The sequence below is a fragment of the Fistularia commersonii genome, chromosome 25 (assembly GCF_037954325.1).
Source record: "Fistularia commersonii isolate RoL2024-O1a breed Wild chromosome 25, RoL_Fcom_v1.0, whole genome shotgun sequence".
NCBI classification, from domain to species: Eukaryota; Metazoa; Chordata; class Actinopteri; order Syngnathiformes; family Fistulariidae; genus Fistularia; species Fistularia commersonii.
The window spans coordinates 14,237,316-14,257,500 of NC_141308.1; the positions used below are offsets into that span (position 1 = coordinate 14,237,316).

Genomic DNA, 20,185 nt, shown 5'->3' on the forward strand with positions numbered 1-20,185 from the left:
TCTTGCGGCTGGAGGTCAGGTGCTGCCGCCCACTGGACGCTTGCTGTCGGTGCCGGAGAACCTGGAGAACCTCAGGCAGGAGAACCTGGAGAACCTCAGGCGGGTTCCTGTGGGCTCTCGCAGGTTGCCTACTGTTGACTGAGGTGACAGTGAAGTTCTTGTACTTTGACTTCTGCTCGAGCCCGATGTCTGGACCACGTCAGCTGACCTTCTGACTCCAAGAAAAACAGAGAAACCATTTTCATGTATCACTTTATTTCAACAGCAGAAGCAAAAGGAACCACCGAAGCAGAGGTCCATGGACCCGGAGGTCCAGAGGTCCAGAGGTCCAGAAGTCCATGGACCCAGAGGCCCTGAGGTCCAGAGGTCCATGGACCCAGAGGTCTGGAGGTCCAGAGGTCCAGAGGTCCATGGACCCAGAGTCCCAGAGGTCTAGAGGTCCAGAGGTCCAGATGTCCAGATGTCCAGATGTCCAGATGTCCATGGACCCAGAGGTCCAGAGGTCCATGGACCCAGAGTCCCAGAGGTCCAGAGGTCCATGTACCCAAAGGTCCAGAGGTCCAGAGGTCCAGAGGTCCAGATGTCCAGATGTCCATGGACCCAGAGGTCCAGAGGCCCAGCTTCTATCAGTGCTTGACGAGCTCGGCCTTGGAGCCGGAGCTGTAGAGCCCCAGGCCGGCGCGCAGGGGCCCGGTGAAGGTGGTCTGGACCCTGCGGAGCAGGACGAAGGCGTCGGAGATGCCGTAGAAGCACAGGACGCCGGCCCCGTGGTGCAGGAACACCCCCAGCCTGGAGGCCCGTTCCCCGGCCACGGCGGAGGGGACCTTGTCGTGGCGGAAGCCGAAGGCGCCGTGGCTCCAGCTCAGAGCCCAGGACTCGGCGTTCCAGCCGAAGCCGCACTCGTCTCCTTCCCTGGCGATGTTCTCGTAGGCCACGGCCAGGACCACCTCGTCCCCGGCCCAGTCCACCTCCCAGTAGCAGCGTCCGCTCAGGAGCTCCCGGCTCAGAACCTGCCGGCTGAGGAAGAACCTGTCGGGGTGTCTGGAGAAGGCCTGCTCCTTCCTGACGGCCGTCGCCTCGCGGTCGCCCTCGGAGACCACCAGCCTCCAGTCGGCCGTGTCGGCGTCCAGCGTGAGGCGGAGATGGTGCTTCAGGAGCTCGGCTCTGGACGCCGGCTCCCGGCGAGACAGCAGGACGTCGGCCTGGTCGACCGTCCGGGAGATGTTCCTCCAGCGCTCCTCCAGGAGCAGCAGCAGTCCGTCCCTGGCGTCCGTCAGGGCGTCCCTCAGGCCCCGGAAGAAGGAACCCGGCGAGGATCCGACGGAGCCGAACCTCGGAGGCGGAGCTTCTGCCGAGGAGCCGAGGAGCCGCTCCAGGTCCAGGATCTCCTCCTCCATCTTCTCCCGAAGCTCTCCGACCCGGCCCACCTCGGAGCGGATCCTCGGCCTCAGCTCGGAGCGCCGCTCCTCCAGGACCCGCGCCAGGCGCTCCAGGATCTCCTCGCCCTTCTCCAGCGCCTGGTCGGCCGAGGTCCGGATGTTCTCCGCCTCCCGCCGGAGCAGCTCCACGTCTCCTTCTCTGCGGCGGATCTTCTGCCAGATGACCTGCCTGCTCACCAGCACCTCCTTGTGGCCCTCCGGCCTCCTTGCCGCCGCCGCCGCCTTCTTCTTCTGCTTGCCCTTCATGGACCTCCTTCTCCTCCGCCGCCAGAACGTCCAGGTTCTCCACGGACTCTTACAAAGAGAGCAACGTCGCCTCTTCACAGCGACGCCACGGCCCTGTGTGACATCACCGCCCTTAGCCCCGCCCCCTCGGGATGATTGACAGCAGGGGCTGGAGATAGACAGGGGGGCAGATGGAGGTCTGATGGGATCGGAGAAGATCTGATCTGAGATCAGACCGACGTCCAATCTGATTACCATCACATCACATCGGAAATCAAACCAGATCAGATTAGATCAGATTAGATCAGAGATTTAATCATGAGATTAGATGAGATCAGATGAGATCAGATGAGATCAGATTAGATCAGATTAGATGAGATTAGATCAGAGATTTAATCATGAGATTAGATCCCAATCAGATTAGAAGAAACCCAAAATCCAGCGTGAATGAATCGGATCGGTTGAACCAGATTAAGATGATTGAAACGTGATTGGAATCAGATGAAATCAAATTGTATCGGATTTCGTTCGGATTGAAATACAAATTAAATAAAAAAAGAACGGAGTCAAATCGGATTACGCTGGAATCAGATTATAATCGGATTAGATTGGGATCAGATTGCAATTAAATGACATCCAATTGAAATGTGGAATCAGACTGATATCAGATTAAAATCGGATCAGATTGGAATCAGATTAAATGAAATCAGATTAAAATGAAACGTTTCCCTTTGAAATGTGATTGGAAATCGGATTAAAATCCGATCAGATTAGATTCAGATCGGCTCCCGCAGTCAGATATGTGGAAAATGAGGAAACCAACTTCTCCTCTGGTCTTCTCCCTTCAGGGTCTCCACAGTGAATCCACCTTCTCCATCCAACCCTGGTCTCTGGATCCTCCTCTCTCACACCAACTACCTTCATATCTTCTCTCACGACGTCCATCCATCTTCTCCTTGGTCTTCCTCTGGACCTGCTGCCTGGCAGCTCTAATCCAGTTCTATATAAACTCCTGCTCGTCCTCGTTCCACCACCAAGTCTCCTTATCTACTTTCCTTCCAGATGACAGACCAAATGCTCTCCTGGCGTCTCCATGATAACACTATCTGTTGTCCAATCATCTCTCCACTTCTTCCAGCCATTCAGCAGAGAACGGTGACGTAGCAACTACGGCATCGCCTGCAAACAACATCACATGTTTCTGACAAAAGTGCAAGAATCACCCCAGAACAGCTGTGATGGCCGAGAGGTGAAGGCGTTGGACTCGAAATCCAATGGGGTTTCCCCGCGCAGGTTCGAACCCTGCTCACAGCGAGCGCTTCCTTTGCTTCTCTTGATTGTTCTTGGTGTGCCGACAGCACAGAGGTTCATCTCCAGCCCAAAACATTTTAACCACCTCGCTTTTCTTTAGGGAACTGGCTCCAGCCATCGATCCTGGGCAGATAACTGCCTTGGTGCTGTTGCAGTGGGTAGCTTAGCATAGCAACTATAGCATCATCTGCAGGCAACATGGGTTGGACACAAATTGCAAGAGTCATTGAAGAGCAGCTGTGATGGCCGAGAGGTTAAGGCGTTGGACTTGAAATCCAATGGGGTTTCCCCGCGCAGGTTCGAGTCCTGCTCACAGCGACAGCCAGGGGCCGGTGATGGTTGGTGACCAACCACGACAGCTGGATGATCTGATTATTATGCTTGTGCTTGAAGTCACTCAGGTTCAAGCCAAACAACTATTAGAAGAACAACTATTCCAAGTGGATCAGCTTCATCTGACACAGGTTGGCAGTGCTTCTCCAGAGGTCGACAGCTTAAGACTTCTTTGAATCCACAGCAGTTTGACATTCCAATTGCAAAGCCTATGTTGGAAAACTTTCCTCTTCTGGAAGCTCAGCCTTTCTTCTACAGCGCAAAAGTAAAAAGCCATTGTGGGGACACTTTGGACCAAACCACTGCTCTCCACTCTGAGAGATGCTTCAACTTCACAGATAGTGAACAAAACCAACTTTCATGTCAAGTCTCAGCTTTTTCAATTTAAGGACAACACATGGACTCAGGCTCAGGCCTCAGAACTACAACCTCAAACTCCAAGTGCTGTGACTTGTTCCAACCATTGATCTTCAGCAGAGAACAGTGACATAGCGGTTAGAGCATTATCTGCAAACAACATCCGCTTCACACAGAAGTGCAAGATGCCCATAAGAGGAGCTGTGATGGCCGAGCGGTTAAGGCGTTGGACTTGAAATCCAATGGGGTTTCCCTGCGCAGGTTCAAGTCCTGCTCACAGCGAGTATGACAGTGTCTTCCACACTCAAGTTAATGTTATAGTACCGCAAACTGTCCTTGGGAAGATGCCAGTGATGTCCTTCTCAACAAGGGACACTGATTTGGACACCAGGGTGTCAAAGTGGACTCTGACAGATGTTGCCGGTGCTTCTCCCGAGATTATCTGATTGTCAAAACAAGGTTCTGAGGATCCATGCTCATTATAACTTACATGTCTGCCGGCTGTCCTCTACTGGAACACTGCCCTGTTAGGCAGCTATCAAGTTACTTTACTACAGCAACTAAGGCCTGCTGACTGAGAGAAACAAGTTCAGTGGATATCAGTGAACTTTAGAGTTGCTCAGATTTAGGCAGAAGAACCATTAACCCAGTTGGTCACACTGTAAATCCAGCATCTGGGCTTTTCAGAACAAATTAGGTTCTATCAGGTGGAACATCATCCTGCTTGGAGCTGCAACATGTCATTTACTCATCTCACTATTGGTTCAACCACTGCCCAGGTCAACTCCACCGGGGGGGAAAGGATTTCAACTGTGCAACAATAGGCCTTCCTTTAAGGTCATCACGCTAATCCTAACCCTAACCCACAAAAGAGGCCTTTCAGTGGTTTATAATTTTTGGAAAACCAACTCAGTGGAAGCTGAAACATGGGCTGTGATGGCCGAGCGGTTAAGGCGTTGGACGTGACTTAAACCTCCACAGGTATATCATCAGGACCAACTGCTTTTCCACTCTTCATCCTCTTCAATGCCTTCCTCACTTCACTTTCACTAATTTGTGCTACTTTGTGGTCTACAAAAGTCATCTCTTCTACCCTTGCCTCTCTTTATTTTCCCCATTCATCAGCTCTTCAAAGTACTCTTTCCATCTTCCCATCACTCTTCTAGCATCTGTCAATACATTTCCCTCTCTGTCCTTAATCACCCGGACCTGTTGTACATCCTTTCCATCTTTAGCTCTCTGTTTCGCCAACCTGTATAGATCATACTCACCCTCCTTACTGTCCAACCGAGCATACAAGTCATCGTACGCCCTTTGTTTTGCCTTTGCTACCTCTATATTTACCTTTCGCCGCATCTCCCTGAACTCCTGTCTGTTCTCTTCAGTCCTCTCAGTATCCCACTTCTTCTTCGCTAACCTCTTTCTCTGTATACACTCCTGCACTTCCTCATTCCACCACCAAGTCTCCTTATCTACTTTCCTTCCAGATGACACACCAAGTACTCTTCTACCTGTCTCCCTGATAACACTAGCTGTTGTTGTCCAATCATCTGGAAGCTCACCCTGACCACCCAGACCCTTTCTCAACTCCTCCCTGAAAACCATGCAACACTCCTCCCTTTTCAGCTTCCACCACTTTGTCCTCTGCTCTGCCTTTGTCCTCTTCATCTTCCTTGTCACCAGAGTCATCCTACAAACCACCATCCTATGCTGTCTGGCTACACTCTCACCTACAACTACTTTGCAGTCACTGATCTCTTTCACGTTACCTCGTCTATACAAGATGTAGTCTACCTGCGTGCTCCTACCTCCGCTCTTATAAGTTACCCTATGTTCCTGTTTTTTCTGGAAAAAGGTGTTCACTACAGCCATTTCCATCCTTTTTGCAAAATCTACCACCATCTGTCCCTCTGCATTCCTATCCTGGATACCAAATCTGCCCATCACTTCTTCATCCCCTCTATTGCCTTCACCAACATGTCCATTGAAGTCTGCACCAATGACCACTCTCTCATTTCTGGGAATATTCTGCATCACTTCATCTAACTCATTCCAGAACTTTCCCTGCTCTTCAGATTCACCTGTGGGGCATAGCCACTAACAACATTGAGCATCACACCTTCGATTTCCAGTTTCAGACTCATAAGTCTATCTGACATTCTTTTCACCTCTAGGACGTTCCTAACAAACTCCTCCTTCAAGATAACTCCTACTCCATTTCTCTTCTTGTCAGTACCATAATAGTACAACTTAAAGCTGCTCCTAAGCTTCTAGCCTTGCTACCTTTCCACCTGGTCTCCTGGACACACAGTATATCCACCTTCCTTCTCTGCATCATGTCCACCAACTCTCTACCTTTTCCTGTCATCGTCCCAACATTCAAAGTCCCTCCTCTCAGTCCCAGACTCTTTCCTTTCCTCCTCTCTCTCTGCTTCCAAACACGAACTCCTCCTCTTCTTCTTCTTCTTGTTCTTGGACCCACAGTAGCCCAGTTTCCATTAGTACCCTGTAGGTCATCAGTACCAAAGGCGGTCGTTGTTAACCCGGTCCGCGACCGATCCGGTATGGTATAGTTTTGGTTGTCTCGCATGTTTGATTTTGGCAAAAGTTTTACGCCGGATGCCCTTCCTGACGCAACCCTCTGCATTTATCCGGGCTCGGGACCAAAAAGAGGAAACCGACTGAATACGGGAAATGACTGCAAATCATGTGACTGACTGGAGGTCACCTGGGGGCGGGGCTTGCACGGGGGCGGGGCTTGCACGGGCGGGTGACTCCTTGCGTGGGAAGCTGGCGGGGCCCCGGGGGGCCGGGGGGTCCCGTGTTGTCTCAGAGGGTGGAGGAGAGATCAGGTGCCTCCCTAATCCTGCTGGTCTTCAGGGTGGGAGCGGATTATCTCCTGCGGCTTCAGGTCTCCTGGTTCAGGTTCCCACGGCCTCTCCCTCCTCCGGCCCGGATCACCCATCACCAGATCTTTCTCCTCGGGTTCCCAGGACCTTTGGTCCGCGGGAGGGTCCAGACCGGGGCCGCCGGACCTCGGGTCCAGCTCTGAGGCCGATCCATGATCAATAAAGAACCGATCAATCAGATCAATAAAGTTCTGCACTGGAACTTTACTGGTTTCCTTGGTTTCTTTACTTTTTTATTCATTGATTTGACTTGTTTTTTCATTATTTGAATCTTATTCATCAATTATTTCTTTGGGTTTTCATTTCCTTTCGTCTCTTCAGTGAAATTGCAACATTGATGTTTAATAATAAATTCATTTATTGATGACTTTCATTTGTTTTCCCTCATTTCTCCATCCATCCATCCATCCATCCATCCATCCATCCATCCATCCATCTTCATCCACTTATCTTTTCTTCCTTTCTTCCATCTAGTTTTATTGAATTGTTTCGTTTTCATTTCTTTAATCTTGCTCATTTTCTTTTTTTTTTTAATTCTTTGCATCCTTTATTCTCCAGCTAAAAACATCCATGAACTCAAATAGAATTAAAAAATAATAAAGAAGGATAAAAAAAGTGAACGTTAACCGGACGCGTCAGGTCACGCCCCCCCCCCCCCCCCCCCGGAGTGTAAGATTTCCTGCAGGCCGTGAAGGCGTCGTCATCACATCCTCCGCGCATCGGAGCCGCCACGCCACGCCACGCAGCACCGGATACCGGATACCGGAGACCGGAGAAGCCGCTTCCAGCCGGTGAGCCCCCCCTTCCCCTCCCCCTCCCGCACCGGGCGCGTCCCGGTTCTCCGGCGCGGGGACGCGGCGACCGCCGGCCTTTGCGCGCGGTTTCCGGGTTCCGTGTTTGTGCACACGGCACCGGCGTGTGCGGGGCGCACAAACCCAACGTGTTCGTGTTTATATCCCGCGGGGGCGTGGGGGGGGGGGGGGGCAGTACGCGCACGGCGCGGGGTTTTCTTTGATGCGTTTTAGGTTCCATGACGGCCTGGAACCGGCCGGGGCCCGGGGCAGGCCCGCGGGCTGCCTCCGTGCGCCCGGTGCCCGGAGCCCGGTGCCTACAGCCCGGTTCCCGGTTCCGGACCCCGGTTCCGGTCCGGTTCTCGGTGTCGGCCGGACCAGTGTATCTCCCGGCCCGGATGATACACGGACAGCTCAGCTGAACGGCTTTCCGTCGCCGCCGCCGGACTCCTTTCAGAAAAATGATACTTTAAGGACCGTTCGTCCCGTCCCGGCGCGCCGCCCCGGGATGTTCTGGGTTTGTACCCGGCCGAGGTCGAGCTAAGATTCGGCCTCGAAACGGGGACCCGGGGGCCCCCTCTTCCCCCTTCCTCGGGGTCCCCCGTTCACCCGCGTTTACCGACCCGACCGCGAACCACGAGGCCGCCGCCGCCGCTGCCGGACTCCGCCGGGAAACATCGCTTTCTAGAGTACACCCCACCAGGCGTCCCGCCCGTCCCGAAGTCCAATCTAGAGACTCTAGATTGGGGTTGTTTGGAAGTCACTCTTGAATTCGTCTCGGGTTTCAGGGAGGCCTTTGGCTGATTCAGAGGGTTTTGAAGGGTTTCATCCGCAGACGGCGGCATGCGGGCTAGCAGGATGCTAGCAAGATGCTTGCATCATGCTAGCAGGATGCTAGCTGGATCTTAGCAAGATGCTAGCTGGATGCTAGCAGGATGCTAGCAGGATGTTAGCAGGATGCTACATGGGTCCGACCGCGGCTGGTGACGGTTTTCCGCGTCACCGCGGTCTGTTCGCCCGGCCTCCGTCTCCCGGTAACCCCGGTCCCGCCGCCTCCGGTCCAGCCCCCCCTCAGTCCGCCATCTGTGTCCCTCCATCCATCGGACCGTGGATGGAGGTTATTAAAAAACCCGAAGTTTGTGTTGGCCGCCGCGTCAGAGCAGGGCTTCGATTATCGACCGGTGGATTTATTGTCCTCGCCGGATAAATCTCTGCCGCTCTGCGCCGCCGACGCACGTTCGACCGCAACCCCCGTGTGACGTCACAGCACCCCGCATTTGACGCCACAACTAAAAATGTCTGCTCGAAGTTCTACGTGACGTCACGGCCTTCCTTCCTTGATATCATAGCCCTCCAATGTGACATCATAGCCCCCCTTGGTGACATTACAGCCAGCTTGGTGACATCACGGCCCCTATTTGTGACATCACGGCCCTCAAGCCTGTGGCAGGGGGGCGTTGCCGTGGCGCCTGAGGGGGTGAGTTTCCATAGCGACCGATGGGCGGAGCTTCCTGTCCAGAAGGTGTGTCAGGTGACCTTCTCCTGTGTCCCCGCAGAGATGATCTCGCAGGTGACCCGCCCCGCCGCTCTGGCCGCCATCTTACTCCTGGCGGCCGGACTGGCGGCCGCCACGACCTGCATCCCACCTACCGGCGAGCTGTGGCCGCCGTCGGCCACGGTGGACCGGCCGCGGGCCGAGGAGGGCCGGCGCAGGCACCTGGAGGCGCTCTTCAGCAGGTGAGGCCGGAAGGATCCGGTGCACGGGGAAGGCGTGGGACGCCGCGCTGAGCCCGTCTTCTGATTGGCTCCTCAGGTACGGCGAGAACGGCACCATCTCCCTGGCCGGGTTGAAACGGCTCCTCCAGAACGTGGGTCTGGATCAGATCAGGACCGTCACGGTGCAGCACCGCGAGCCGCCGGCCCGCCGCCACGACCACCATGACCATCATGACCATCATGACCACCACGACCATGACCATGACCATCACCATGGCGACGAGGATTCCCACCGGCCCGCGGGGAAGGTTCCTGGGAGGAGGCTGAGGCGAGACCAGGGGAGCGTGGAGACGCCGCCTGACCTCGTCACCACGGCAACCTACAACACCCAGCTGGTGGCCGACGGCCATCAGGTGTCCGGCGCCACCCAAGACGCACGGATGGTTGTGAGCTGGACGCCTGGAGACCACGACCACGGTGGTCATGACCACGCCGACCACGGTGGTCATGACCACGCCGACCACGGAGGTCATGACCACGCCGACCATGAAGGTCATGACCACGCTGACCATGGAGGTCATGACCACGCTGACCATGGAGGTCATGACCATGCTGACCATGGAGGTCATGGAGGTCATGACCACGCTGACCATGAAGGTCATGACCACGGCGACCATGAAGGTCATGACCACGCTGATCATGGAGGTCATGGAGGTCATGACCATGCTGACCATGAAGGTCATGACCACGGCGTCCATGAAGGTCATGATCACGCTGATCATGGAGGTCATGGAGGTCATGACCATGCTGACCATGAAGGTCATGACCACGCTGACCATGGAGGTCTGGACCAGGAACCTTCTCTCTCTGAGGTAGGACACTCCTTACCTCCCCAGGATCGTTCCTCTCAATTGATTGTCATAGCAACGTGTCAATTGATCGCCACGGTAACGGCGTCAGAGGGGCGGGGCTTAGCGCTGCGTTGTGTTCCAGTGTCTGAACGCCTCGCTGCTCCTGTCCACCCACGGGATGGCGCCGGGAGGGGTCGTGACCCCGGGGGACTTCATCTACCTTTGCCCCGCCCTCCTGCACCAGATCGAGGGCGGAGCCTGCATCCTGCACACGGGCGGAGGTACGGGGGGGGGGGGGTGACGGGTCAAAGGTCGCGGCTGATCACTCGCCGTTTGCTTTCAGACCACAAGCATCACAACCTGGCTCACGGTCACCATGGCAACCACAACCACTCAGACCACCAGGGGGCGACAGAGAGAAGCAAAAGCATCGCCATGGGTAAGTGTGTGTGTGTGTGTGTGTGTGTGTGTGTGTGTGTGTATGTGTCTGAGTGAATGAGTCAGTGAGTGTGAATGTGTGAGTGTGTGTAGATATGTTTGTGTGATTGCGTGTGAGTGTGTAGGTGTGTGTGTGTGTGTGTGTCTGAGTGAGTGAGTCAGTGAGTGTGTGTGTGTGTGTGCAAATGTGTGTGTATGTGTGAGTGCGTGTAGGTATGTTTGTGTGATTGTGTTTGTCTGCGCAAGTGTGTGTGTGTGTGTGTGTGTGTGTGTGTGTGTGTGTGTGTGTGTGTGTGTGTGTGTGTGTGACTGTCTTCCTGTCTCCCTGCCAGCGTGGGTCGGAGGTCTGGTGTCCATCACCGTGATCAGCCTGCTGTCCCTGCTGGGGGTTCTCCTCATCCCGCTGATGAACCGGGTCTTCTTCAAGTTCATGCTCAGCTTCCTGGTGGCGCTCGCCGTGGGGACGCTGAGCGGCGACGCCTTCCTGCACCTCATCCCGCACGTGAGTCGCTCGCCGCCCGCCGTTCGCCGCCGCGCCCTCGAGCTCCGGCGTCCTCCAACGTCCCCGTGTGCCGGCAGTCCCAGGGGAACCATCACCACCACCACCACGAGCCGGAGGAGCCGCAGGAGGACGGCGAGCATCTGGACGGCGTGTGGAAGGGCCTGACGGCGCTGAGCGGCGTCTACTTCATGTTCATCATCGAGCACTTCCTCACGCTGGGGAAGATGTACAAGGACAAGAAGAAGAAGGTCAGTGGGGGTCGGAGGGGGCGGCGGCCCGACGGGACGGGAGCCAATCGGATCTCGGCTCTGCTTTCAGCTCCAGAAGGAGAAGGCCGACCTGGAGAAGCAGCCGACGCCGGAGGAGAGCGACCTGAAGCCGGCAGAAGGTGAGGACGTGTGTGTGTGTGTGTGTGTGTGTGTTGTGAGCTTACTGTGCCGCCTCCTGCCGCAGACGTGGACACCAACGGCGCCGGCGTTTTCTGCGAGCCGGCCATCACGGGCGTGGCGGAGGAGGAGCAGGTGATGCTGACGCCGGCGGCGGCGGCGCACGGCTACACGGCCGAGGACTGCGAGAACAAATGCCACTCCCACTTCCACGACACGGTGGGCCAGGCGGACAGCCTGCACCACCATCACCATGACTACCACCACATCCTGCACCACCATCACTCCCAGAACCACCACCCGCACAGCCACGCCCACTCCTACTCGCAGCAGCACTTCCAGCACGCCGGCGTGGCCACGCTGGCCTGGATGGTCATCATGGGCGACGGCCTGCACAACTTCAGCGACGGCCTCGCCATCGGTGAGCGCGCCGCGTCCCGATTGGTTGAAACCCCCCCCCGGCGTCCGCTGACGGCGGTTTTGTGGCGTCCGCAGGCGCCGCCTTCACCGAGGGGCTGTCCATGGGGCTGAGCACCGCCGTCGCCGTCTTCTGCCACGAGCTGCCGCACGAGCTGGGTAAGCCCCGCCCCCTCCTCCTCCTCCGACGGTCGCTCGGCGACGGCGAGTTTGACGTAGCCCCGCCCCCTCAGGTGACTTTGCGGTGCTGCTGAAGGCGGGGATGACGGCGCGGCAGGCCGTCCTCTACAACGTGCTGTCGGCCATGACGGCGTACCTGGGCGTGGCCACGGGGATCCTGATCGGCCACTACGCCGAGAACGTCTCCACCTGGATCTTCGCCCTCACCGCCGGCCTCTTCATGTACGTGGCGCTGGTGGACATGGTGAGTGTGCGGGGGCGGAGCTTAGCCCCGCCCGGAGGCCACCCGATTGGTCCAATTCCCCTCATTTTGGAACCCCGTAATGACCCGGCAGCACCGTGCATGTGTGTGTGCGCACGCACGCATGCGTGTGTGTGTGTGCATGCGTGTGCACGCATGTGTGTGTGTGTGTGTGTGTGTCAGGTCCCGGAGATGCTGCACAACGACGCGGGCGACCACGGCATCAGCCACTGGGGCTTCTTCCTGCTGCAGAACGCCGGCATCCTGCTGGGCTTCTGCGTGATGCTGCTCATCGCCGTCTTCGAGCACAAGATCCACCTGGACCTCGGGGACTGACGTCGCCACGGCGACGTCGCCGCGGCGACGACGACGGCTTGCCCGCGGCGATGTTTTATTCCACAAAAAAACAACCCCCCCCCCCTTTGTGAAAGTAAGAAAAAGGAGCGTCCGATCCGACGACGAGCTTTAAAAAGAAAAAAAAAAAAGAAATGGCGAGAGGCGGCGACGAGGACGAAGTGGGCGGGGCTTGTTACCCCCGGCAGCCGAGTCCGTCCCCCCGTCGATCATTTGTGAATCCTCCACGAGCCTTCTGTTACAGCCCGGTTGCCACGACGACGACCGACGGCCCCCGAACCCACTCTTTGTGTTTATCATTTTTATATTTACCCTCGTCCGATCGATCGATCAATAAATCAGTTTCTCACTGTGACCCCGCCTCCTTTGTTGATTGACGCCCGCTGATCATCTGGCTTTCTCGCGGGGGCGGAGCTTCGCTCTCACCTGGAGAAGCTCCGCCCCTCAGGAGTCACCCGGAGCAGATCCCGCCTCCAAGTGGGTGATGCTCTTCTCGCTGCTGGACCAGCCTACAGGTCCTACAGGTCCTACAGGTTCTCGAGGTTCTTCAGGTCTTCCAGGTTCTTCAGGGCCTCCAGGTTCTTCAGGGCCTCCAGGTTCTCGAGGTTCTTCAGGTCCTCCAGGTTCTTCAGGGCCTCCAGGTTCTCGAGGTTCTTCAGGTCTTCCAGGTTCTTCAGGGCCTCCAGGTTCTCGAGGTTCTTCAGGTCCTCCAGGTTCTTCAGGTCCTCCAGGTTCTTCAGGTCCTCCAGGTTCTTCAGGGCCTCCAGGTTCTCGAGGTTCTTCAGGTCCTCCAGGTTCTTCAGGTCCTACAGGTTCTTCAGGGCCTCCAGGTTCTCGAGGTTCTTCAGGGCCTCCAGGTTCTTCAGGGCCTCCAGGCCTCCAGGTTCTTAAGGGCCTCCAGGTTCTTGTGGTTCTTCAGGGCCTCCAGGTTCTTCAGGTCCTACAGGTTCTTCAGGTCCTCCAGGCCTCCAGGTTCTTCAGGTCCTACAGGTCCTCCAGGTTCTTCAGGTCATCCAGGTTCTCGAGGTTCTTCATGTCCTACAGGTTCTTCAGGTCCTCCAGGTTCTCGAGGTTCTTCAGGTCCTACAGGTTCTTCAGGTCCTCCAGGCCTCCAGGTTCTTCAGGGCCTCCAGGTTCTCGAGGTTCTTCAGGTCCTACAGGTCCTCCAGGTTCTTCAGGTCCTCCAGGCCTCCAGGTTCTTCAGGGCCTCGAGGTCCTACAGGTCCTCCAGGTTCTTCAGGTCCTCCAGGTCCTCCAGGCCTCCAGGTTCTTCAGGGCCTCCAGGTTCTCGAGGTTCTTGAGGTCCTCGAGGTCCTCCAGGTCTTCCAGGTCATCCAGGTTCTCGAGGTCCTCCATCACGCGCTCTTCTCGCTCCATGATGTCACACACTGTAGTCAGGTGACCTCGCCGCCGTTCTCTGCTCCTGGACATCTAATCATACTTCCCCCCAACCCCCCCACGCCAAACAAAAACCAAAAAACCATGAAATGAATGTTTGGTTCCCGTCCGAGGACGACGAACCCGAGGGGTTTGTGAGTGTTTTCATCAAATGAACTTCAGAAGGACACCAGACATTTCTTCTTATCGCTTTATTTCTAGGAGTCGGCAGGAGGCTACGTTCTCGGAGCTCCCGCTGAAGGTCTTCTCTTCCCTACATCCCGAAGAAGTTCAGAATCCTGGTGAAGAAGCCGCGCTTCTCCTTCCTCTGCTGGGTGTCCCTCTGCTGCTCCTCTCTGCTCTTGGTCAGGTCTTCCCTCCTGGTGACCTTGGAGATGATCCGGGCTCGATCCTTCATGGCCTCCAGGGAGGCCACCCGGGCCAGGTAGCCCTCCCTGGCCTCCGCCTTCTCGCCTTCGATCAGCATGTCGATGTACCCGGGCACGGTGAGCGGGTTCGGCCGCAGGGCGATCTCCTGCAGGCGCGCCAGGCAGGCGGCCGAGCGGTCGATGAGGGACACCACCATGTCCTGGATGGCGAAGATCTCCTCCTCCTGCCTCTGGACCAGCTCCTGGATGGTGAGCTTTTGCTTGGAGGCCTGCTCGTACTTGTCCTTGAGCTCCTTGATGGCCTTCTTCTCCTTGACCTGGACGTAGTTCCAGCGGTAGGTCTGGTTGAAGTGGACGCTCCAGTGGCATCTCCCCGGGCAGACGTTGCAGTTTCCCGTCAGGTCCATGGCGGAGCACCTGCTCTTCTCGGAGTTCTTGGAGATGGCGCAGGGGTAGTGGCAGGTCACGGAGCAGGCCTGGCAGTTGGTGATGAACTCGCCGGGCTTGGTGAGCGTCTCCATGACGGGCTTCAAGACGTCCACCTCGATCTCGAAGTTTTCGTTGGCGCTGAGGACGGACTCCTGCTCCAGGATCTTCTCCTGCGCCGATTTGATCTCCTGCAGCTTGGCCAGTCCCACCTTGACCTGCGGCTGCAGACCCTCCACCGCCACCTCCAGCTGCTTGCACTCTTGCAGCACCTCTTTGGTCATCTGCAGACTCTTGGTGGTCATCTGACTCAAGGCCACAAAGAACTTGTCCATGTTCTTGGTCCCCATTTTCCAGAACATTTTGTCGAAATTGTCGTCGTCCTCTTCCTGGGAGTCTTCGCCCCGCTCGCCGCCGGCGCCGCCTCTGTTGTCCGCGAACAGAGCGGAGTTGTTGAACACGAAGTTGACGGGAAGTCCGAGGTCGTCTTTGGGGCAGGGAACCCCCGAGGCTTTGATGGCCTCCAAAACCGGGGGCTGCCTTCCGTCGGCAAACGTCACCAGCAGTCGGATGTTCTCCTCCAGGTCTTTGCCGAAAATGGAGAGCACCGAGTCGAAGACGTAGCGCTGGGTGTGCGTGAGTCGCGCCAGAGACGCCTGGGCGGTGAAACACACCATATCCACCTCGCGGACCCCGTCGGGCGACGTGAAGAGCCTCCGGATCTGCTCCATGATTTCCTTGTCCCGGCTGATGCCCCTGGTATCCCCGAACCCGGGCGTGTCGATGATGGTCAGCGAGTGTCGGACCCTGAAGCCTTCGTGGTGGTTGATCTTGTAAACGGTCACTTCGGCCGTCTGGCTCTCGGCCTGGGACCTGGACGGATCCTCCCGGACCAACTTGAACCGGAAGTCGTCCTCCCAGTGGACGCCCACGATGTAGTTGATCATCCCGTCGATGAGCGTGGACTTCCCGGACCCCGTGGCTCCGACCAGCATGACGGTCCGATTCGGTCTCAGGCTGTCTTTGCCGAGACGAAACTTCCGGCAGCCTTCGATATCCAGATCCACCTCCTTCAGGGGCAGCTTGTACACCGAGGGGACGGCGGAAGGCAGCTTCTTGCTGATGTGCCTGAGGTACGCCCTGACGGAGGGGAAGTCTTGCCTGGTGGTGCTGTGGGAAACCGTCGCGCTGTTTTTGCTCTCGCCGTCGGCGCCGCAGTTGCATCGGATCCTGACGGCGTACTCGGTCTCCGGGTCGAGCCCCGAGATGACGGCCTTCTCCGCTCTGGCCTCCACCCGTTCCCACCGGGCGCCTCCGTCACAGTCGGACGTTTTGGCAAACTCCACGACGTAGTTCCACACCTGAACCTCCTTGCCCAGCCGGGCCGGCTTCTCCCAGATGACCGTGATCTCGCTGGAGTTGGACTCGACCTGAGGGTTCCCCGGCGGGCCGCAGGGCCGCGTCTTCACAGGGGGGCCGAGCTCGCCGGCCGGCCCGACGCCCACCGAGGTCACCGCTCGGCAACGGAACCTGTACTCCACGTTGGGCGTCAGACCCGTCACCGTCACCTCCTCGGATTTCGGCATCATCTTGCGTTCCCAGCCGCCCCGCCCGCCGGCGCAGTACTCCACCGAGTACGAGGTGATGTTCTCCAGCCCGAATCTGGGACGCTCGACCCTCAGGGTCACGCTGTCGGTGTCGGCGTCGCTCACCGCCACCGCCTCGGGTCTGGACGGCAGCTCGAAGTTCCTGCTGGTGAGGAAGCCGTTGTTGTAGAGATAGATACTGGAGCCCTTGTGGTCCTTGTCGCTCAAGGCGACGGTGAGAAACTTGATTCCGCGGTTGTCGTCGTTGGCCTCGGCGAAGTCGCCGAAGAGCTTGACTTGGGTCCTCATTTTGTCCGATATGTTGTCGGAGTGGAACCACTGCTGCTCCTCGATGTCTCCGGCTCCGACCTCGCCGCCCTCCGTGGCCGTGCCTTTCAGGTAGTCGGACAAGGCGGCGAGGTAGGGCTCGGGGTCGCCCAGCGACGTGAAGACGAACGCCACGGCGTGCTCGGCGCTGAGGATCGTCTCCGGAAGGCTGTTTTCGAATCGGACGACGGCGGCGTTTTTCATCAGGGTGGTGAAAGACTTCACGAAGCAAATCTCCTTCTCCTTGCAGCCCATCCACTCCTCCAGGTATTTGCCGTTGAACGGGGACAAGTGTCTCCTCCTCATGACCTCCGTAAGCTCCGCCTCCCCCTCCAGGCCGCCGCGGATTCTCGGAAGTTTCTCGGCCAGCGTCCGCCTGAACACCAGCTTGAATTCGTCGCAATAATCTCTGAAGTCCTTGAGCTTCTTGCCGATCTGCGGGAAGTTCTGCGCGGCGGACATCTTCATGGCGTCGCCGCATCGGGTGTCCAGCTCGTCCAGATCCTCCAGGATTCTCTGAGACTCCTGAACCAGGTTGATGCTGACCTGTCGCACGATCCTCACCGCCGAGGAGTCCAGCGAGCTCAGCGGCAGCAACCACACCGTCACCGGGACGGCGTTCTCTCCGTTCGGTCCCAGCAGCCCCGGCAGACCTCGGTAGATCTCGATGGCGTCCTGGTAGGACACGGGAGGCTTCTCCAGGAAGAAGTCTCCGTGGAATTTGCAGGAAAACTTGTTCACCTTCTCTCGCTCCCCGTCCTCCATGTGGAGGTCACCTTCGCCTTCGATGGAAAGCGTGGGGATTTTGTTGATCATCACCTTCAGGAATCCCTCCACGTCCTGGCGGTCTTCGGCGTCGGACACCTCGCGGTCGAAGACGAAGAAGGCTTGGGCGCCGTAAAGGATCCCGGTGACCACGTGCGTGGCTTTTCCTTCGTCGAACACGTAGGGATGCTTCGCGTTCCCTCGTCCCAGGTGGCTCATGGACAGCTGGTGGAACCTGGTGGTGGTTTGGTAGCTGAGGGTCACGCGGGCCTGACTCTTGGACGTCCTGCGGTCGTTCAGGTATTTGGCCGATCCGTCCACCTTCACCAGCCCGCCCAGGAAGCTGGCCTTCAGAGACGCGTCCACCTTCAGGACCTGGGATTTGTCCGCCATGGACTCGGAAGCCACGATCTCGGCCTCGGTGTGACGCTTCTGACACTCCATCGTGCCTTTCTCCAGGTCGCTTTGGTCCCACAGGGTCAAACCTGCCGGAGAAGAGACGTTAAACTCGCCACCGGGCGGCGCCGCCTCCAGCGGGGACGGAGGCCACGTGGACGCCATGGTCTCGCTCCTTCAAGGGGCTTTCAGGGCTTCGTTCTGATGTTCTGATGTTCTGACCTCGGACTCCGACGCGGACCCGTTTGTGTCTGACAAACCGGACGGAGCCGAAGCCGCAAACGGCTTCGGCTCCATGTTTCATTCATTTCCGTTTGCTCCCTGTGGACAGGAGCCGCAGAAGCTCCTCCAGAAGCTCCTCCAGAAGCTCCTCCAGAAGCTCCTCCAGAAGCTCCTGGTTGCTCCAAAGCGTTGCCAGGCCAGGAGTTGCAGCAGCTGCGCTCCAACCGCACCACAGTAAAGTATCTACGAGTATCTACAAGTATCTAGGAGTATCTAGGAGTATCTACAAGTATCTAGGAGTATCTAGGAGTATCTACAAGTATCTAGGAGTATCTAGGAGTATCTACAAGTATCTAGGAGTATCTAGGAGTATCTAGGAGTATCTAGGACTATCTAGGACTATCTAGGAGTATCTACAAGTATCTAGGAGTATCTAGGAGTATCTACAAGTATCTAGGAGTATCTACAAGTATCTAGGAGTATCTAGGAGTATCTACAAGTATCTAGGAGTATCTACAAGTATCTAGGAGTATCTACAAGTATCTAGGAGTATCTACGAGTATCTAGGAGTATCTAGGAGTATCTACGAGTATCTACAAGTATCTAGGAGTATCTACGAGTATCTAGGAGTATCTAGGACTATCTAGGAGTATCTACAAGTATCTAGGAGTATCTAGGAGTATCTACAAGTATCTAGGAGTATCTACAAGTATCTAGGAGTATCTACAAGTATCTACAAGTATCTAGGAGTATGTAGGAGTATGTAGGAGTATCTACAAGTCTCTAGGAGTATCTACGAGTATCTACGAGTATCTAGGAGTATCTAGGAGTATCTACGAGTATCTAGGAGTATCTACAAGTATCTAGGAGTATCTACAAGTATCTAGGAGTATCTGCAAGTATCTACAAGTATCTAGGAGTATCTACAAGTATCTAGGAGTATCTAGGAGTATCTACAAGTATCTAGGAGTATCTACAAGTATCTACAAGTATCTAGGAGTATCTGCAAGTATCTACAAGTATCTAGGAGTATCTACAAGTATCTAGGAGTATCTGCAAGTATCTACAAGTATCTAGGAGTATCTGCAAGTATCTACAAGTATCTAGGAGTATCTACAAGTATCTAGGAGTATCTACAAGTATCTACAAGTATCTAGGAGTATCTACAAGTATCTAGGAGTATGTAGGAGTATGTAGGAGTATCTAGGAGTATCTACAAGTATCTACAAGTATCTAGGAGTATCTACGAGTATCTAGGAGTATCTACAAGTATCTAGGAGTATCTACAAGTATCTAGGAGTATCTGCAAGTATCTACAAGTATCTACAAGTATCTAGGAGTATCTACAAGTATCTAGGAGTATCTAGGAGTATCTACAAGTATCTACAAGTATCTAGGAGTATCTACAAGTATCTAGGAGTATCTACAAGTATCTACAAGTATCTAGGAGTATCTGCAAGTATCTACAAGTATCTAGGAGTATCTACAAGTATCTAGGAGTATCTAGGAGTATCTAGGAGTATCTACAAGTATCTAGGAGTATCTAGGAGTATCTAGGAGTATCTACAAGTATCTACAAGTATCTAGGAGTATCTACAAGCATCTAGGAGTATCTGCAAGTATCTAGGAGTATCTGCAAGTATCTACAAGCATCTAGGAGTATCTACAAGTATCTACAAGTATCTAGGAGTATCTAAGAGTATCTAGGAGTATCTACAAGTATCTCGGAGTATCTACGAGTATCTAGGAGTATCTACAAGTATCTACAAGTATCTAGGAGTATCTACAAGTATCTAGGAGTATCTAGGAGTATCTAGGAGTATCTACAAGTATCTACAAGTATCTACAAGTATCTAGGAGTATCTACAAGTATCTAGGAATATCTAAAAGTATCTACAAGTATCTAGGAGTATCTGCAAGTATCTACAAGTATCTAGGAGTATCTACAAGTATCTAGGAGTATCTAGGAGTATCTACAAGTATCTAGGAGTATCTAGGAGTATCTAGGAGTATCTAGGAGTATCTACAAGTATCTACAAGTATCTAGGAGTATCTACAAGCATCTAGGAGTATCTGCAAGTATCTAGGAGTATCTGCAAGTATCTACAAGCATCTAGGAGTATCTACAAGTATCTACAAGTATCTAGGAGTATCTAGGAGTATCTACAAGTATCTCGGAGTATCTAGGAGTATGTAGGAGTATGTAGGAGTATCTAGGAGTATCTACAAGTATCTACAAGTATCTAG

At 55.2% G+C, this 20,185-nt stretch overlaps 3 protein-coding genes and 3 non-coding genes across 9 annotated transcripts in view; 4 read left to right on the top strand and 2 right to left on the bottom strand.

The window, feature by feature from the left end:
* Positions 1-589: 589 nt before the first annotated feature.
* On the bottom strand, positions 590-1,685 carry LOC147219439 (tripartite motif-containing protein 16-like). Its single transcript, XM_086173144.1, has one exon. The coding sequence runs from the start codon at positions 1,683-1,685 to the stop codon at positions 627-629; it is 1,059 nt and encodes a 352-aa protein (XP_086029270.1). The 3' UTR covers positions 590-626.
* Positions 1,686-2,896: 1,211 nt separating this feature from the next.
* On the top strand, positions 2,897-2,978 carry trnas-cga (transfer RNA serine (anticodon CGA)). Its single transcript has one exon. It is a non-coding gene; the product is annotated as a tRNA-Ser (tRNA).
* A 233-nt stretch (positions 2,979-3,211) lies between these two features.
* Positions 3,212-3,293, top strand: trnas-uga (transfer RNA serine (anticodon UGA)). The gene has a single exon. It is a non-coding gene; the product is annotated as a tRNA-Ser (tRNA).
* A 572-nt stretch (positions 3,294-3,865) lies between these two features.
* Positions 3,866-3,947, top strand: trnas-uga (transfer RNA serine (anticodon UGA)). Its single transcript has one exon. It is a non-coding gene; the product is annotated as a tRNA-Ser (tRNA).
* Positions 3,948-7,237: 3,290 nt separating this feature from the next.
* slc39a6 (solute carrier family 39 member 6) lies at positions 7,238-12,585 on the top strand. Of its 3 annotated transcripts, XM_086172190.1 has the most exons (13): positions 7,259-7,365; positions 8,715-8,842; positions 8,922-9,102; positions 9,179-9,953; positions 10,075-10,213; positions 10,276-10,371; positions 10,703-10,872; positions 10,950-11,120; positions 11,191-11,260; positions 11,326-11,679; positions 11,754-11,834; positions 11,909-12,099; positions 12,280-12,585. In XM_086172190.1, the coding sequence occupies exons 3-13, from the start codon at positions 8,924-8,926 to the stop codon at positions 12,430-12,432; spliced, it is 2,379 nt and encodes a 792-aa protein (XP_086028316.1). In that variant the 5' UTR covers positions 7,259-7,365; positions 8,715-8,842; positions 8,922-8,923; the 3' UTR covers positions 12,433-12,585. The 3 variants fall into 3 exon arrangements, with proteins under 3 accessions (XP_086028317.1, XP_086028316.1, XP_086028315.1); XM_086172191.1 differs by lacking the exon at positions 8,715-8,842 and having other exon boundaries at positions 7,238-7,365; XM_086172189.1 differs by lacking the exon at positions 7,259-7,365 and having other exon boundaries at positions 7,543-8,842.
* A 1,439-nt stretch (positions 12,586-14,024) lies between these two features.
* LOC147219444 (uncharacterized) overlaps positions 14,025-20,185 on the bottom strand; it is an 18,270-nt gene continuing 12,109 nt past the window's right edge. For both annotated transcript variants that reach the window (XM_086172180.1, XM_086172177.1), the window contains one exon: positions 14,025-17,805. In XM_086172180.1, the coding sequence (XP_086028306.1) occupies positions 14,102-17,764 (3,663 nt within the window). In that variant the 5' untranslated portion in view covers positions 17,765-17,805 and the 3' untranslated portion in view covers positions 14,025-14,101. The remainder of the gene's footprint in view (positions 17,806-20,185) is intronic.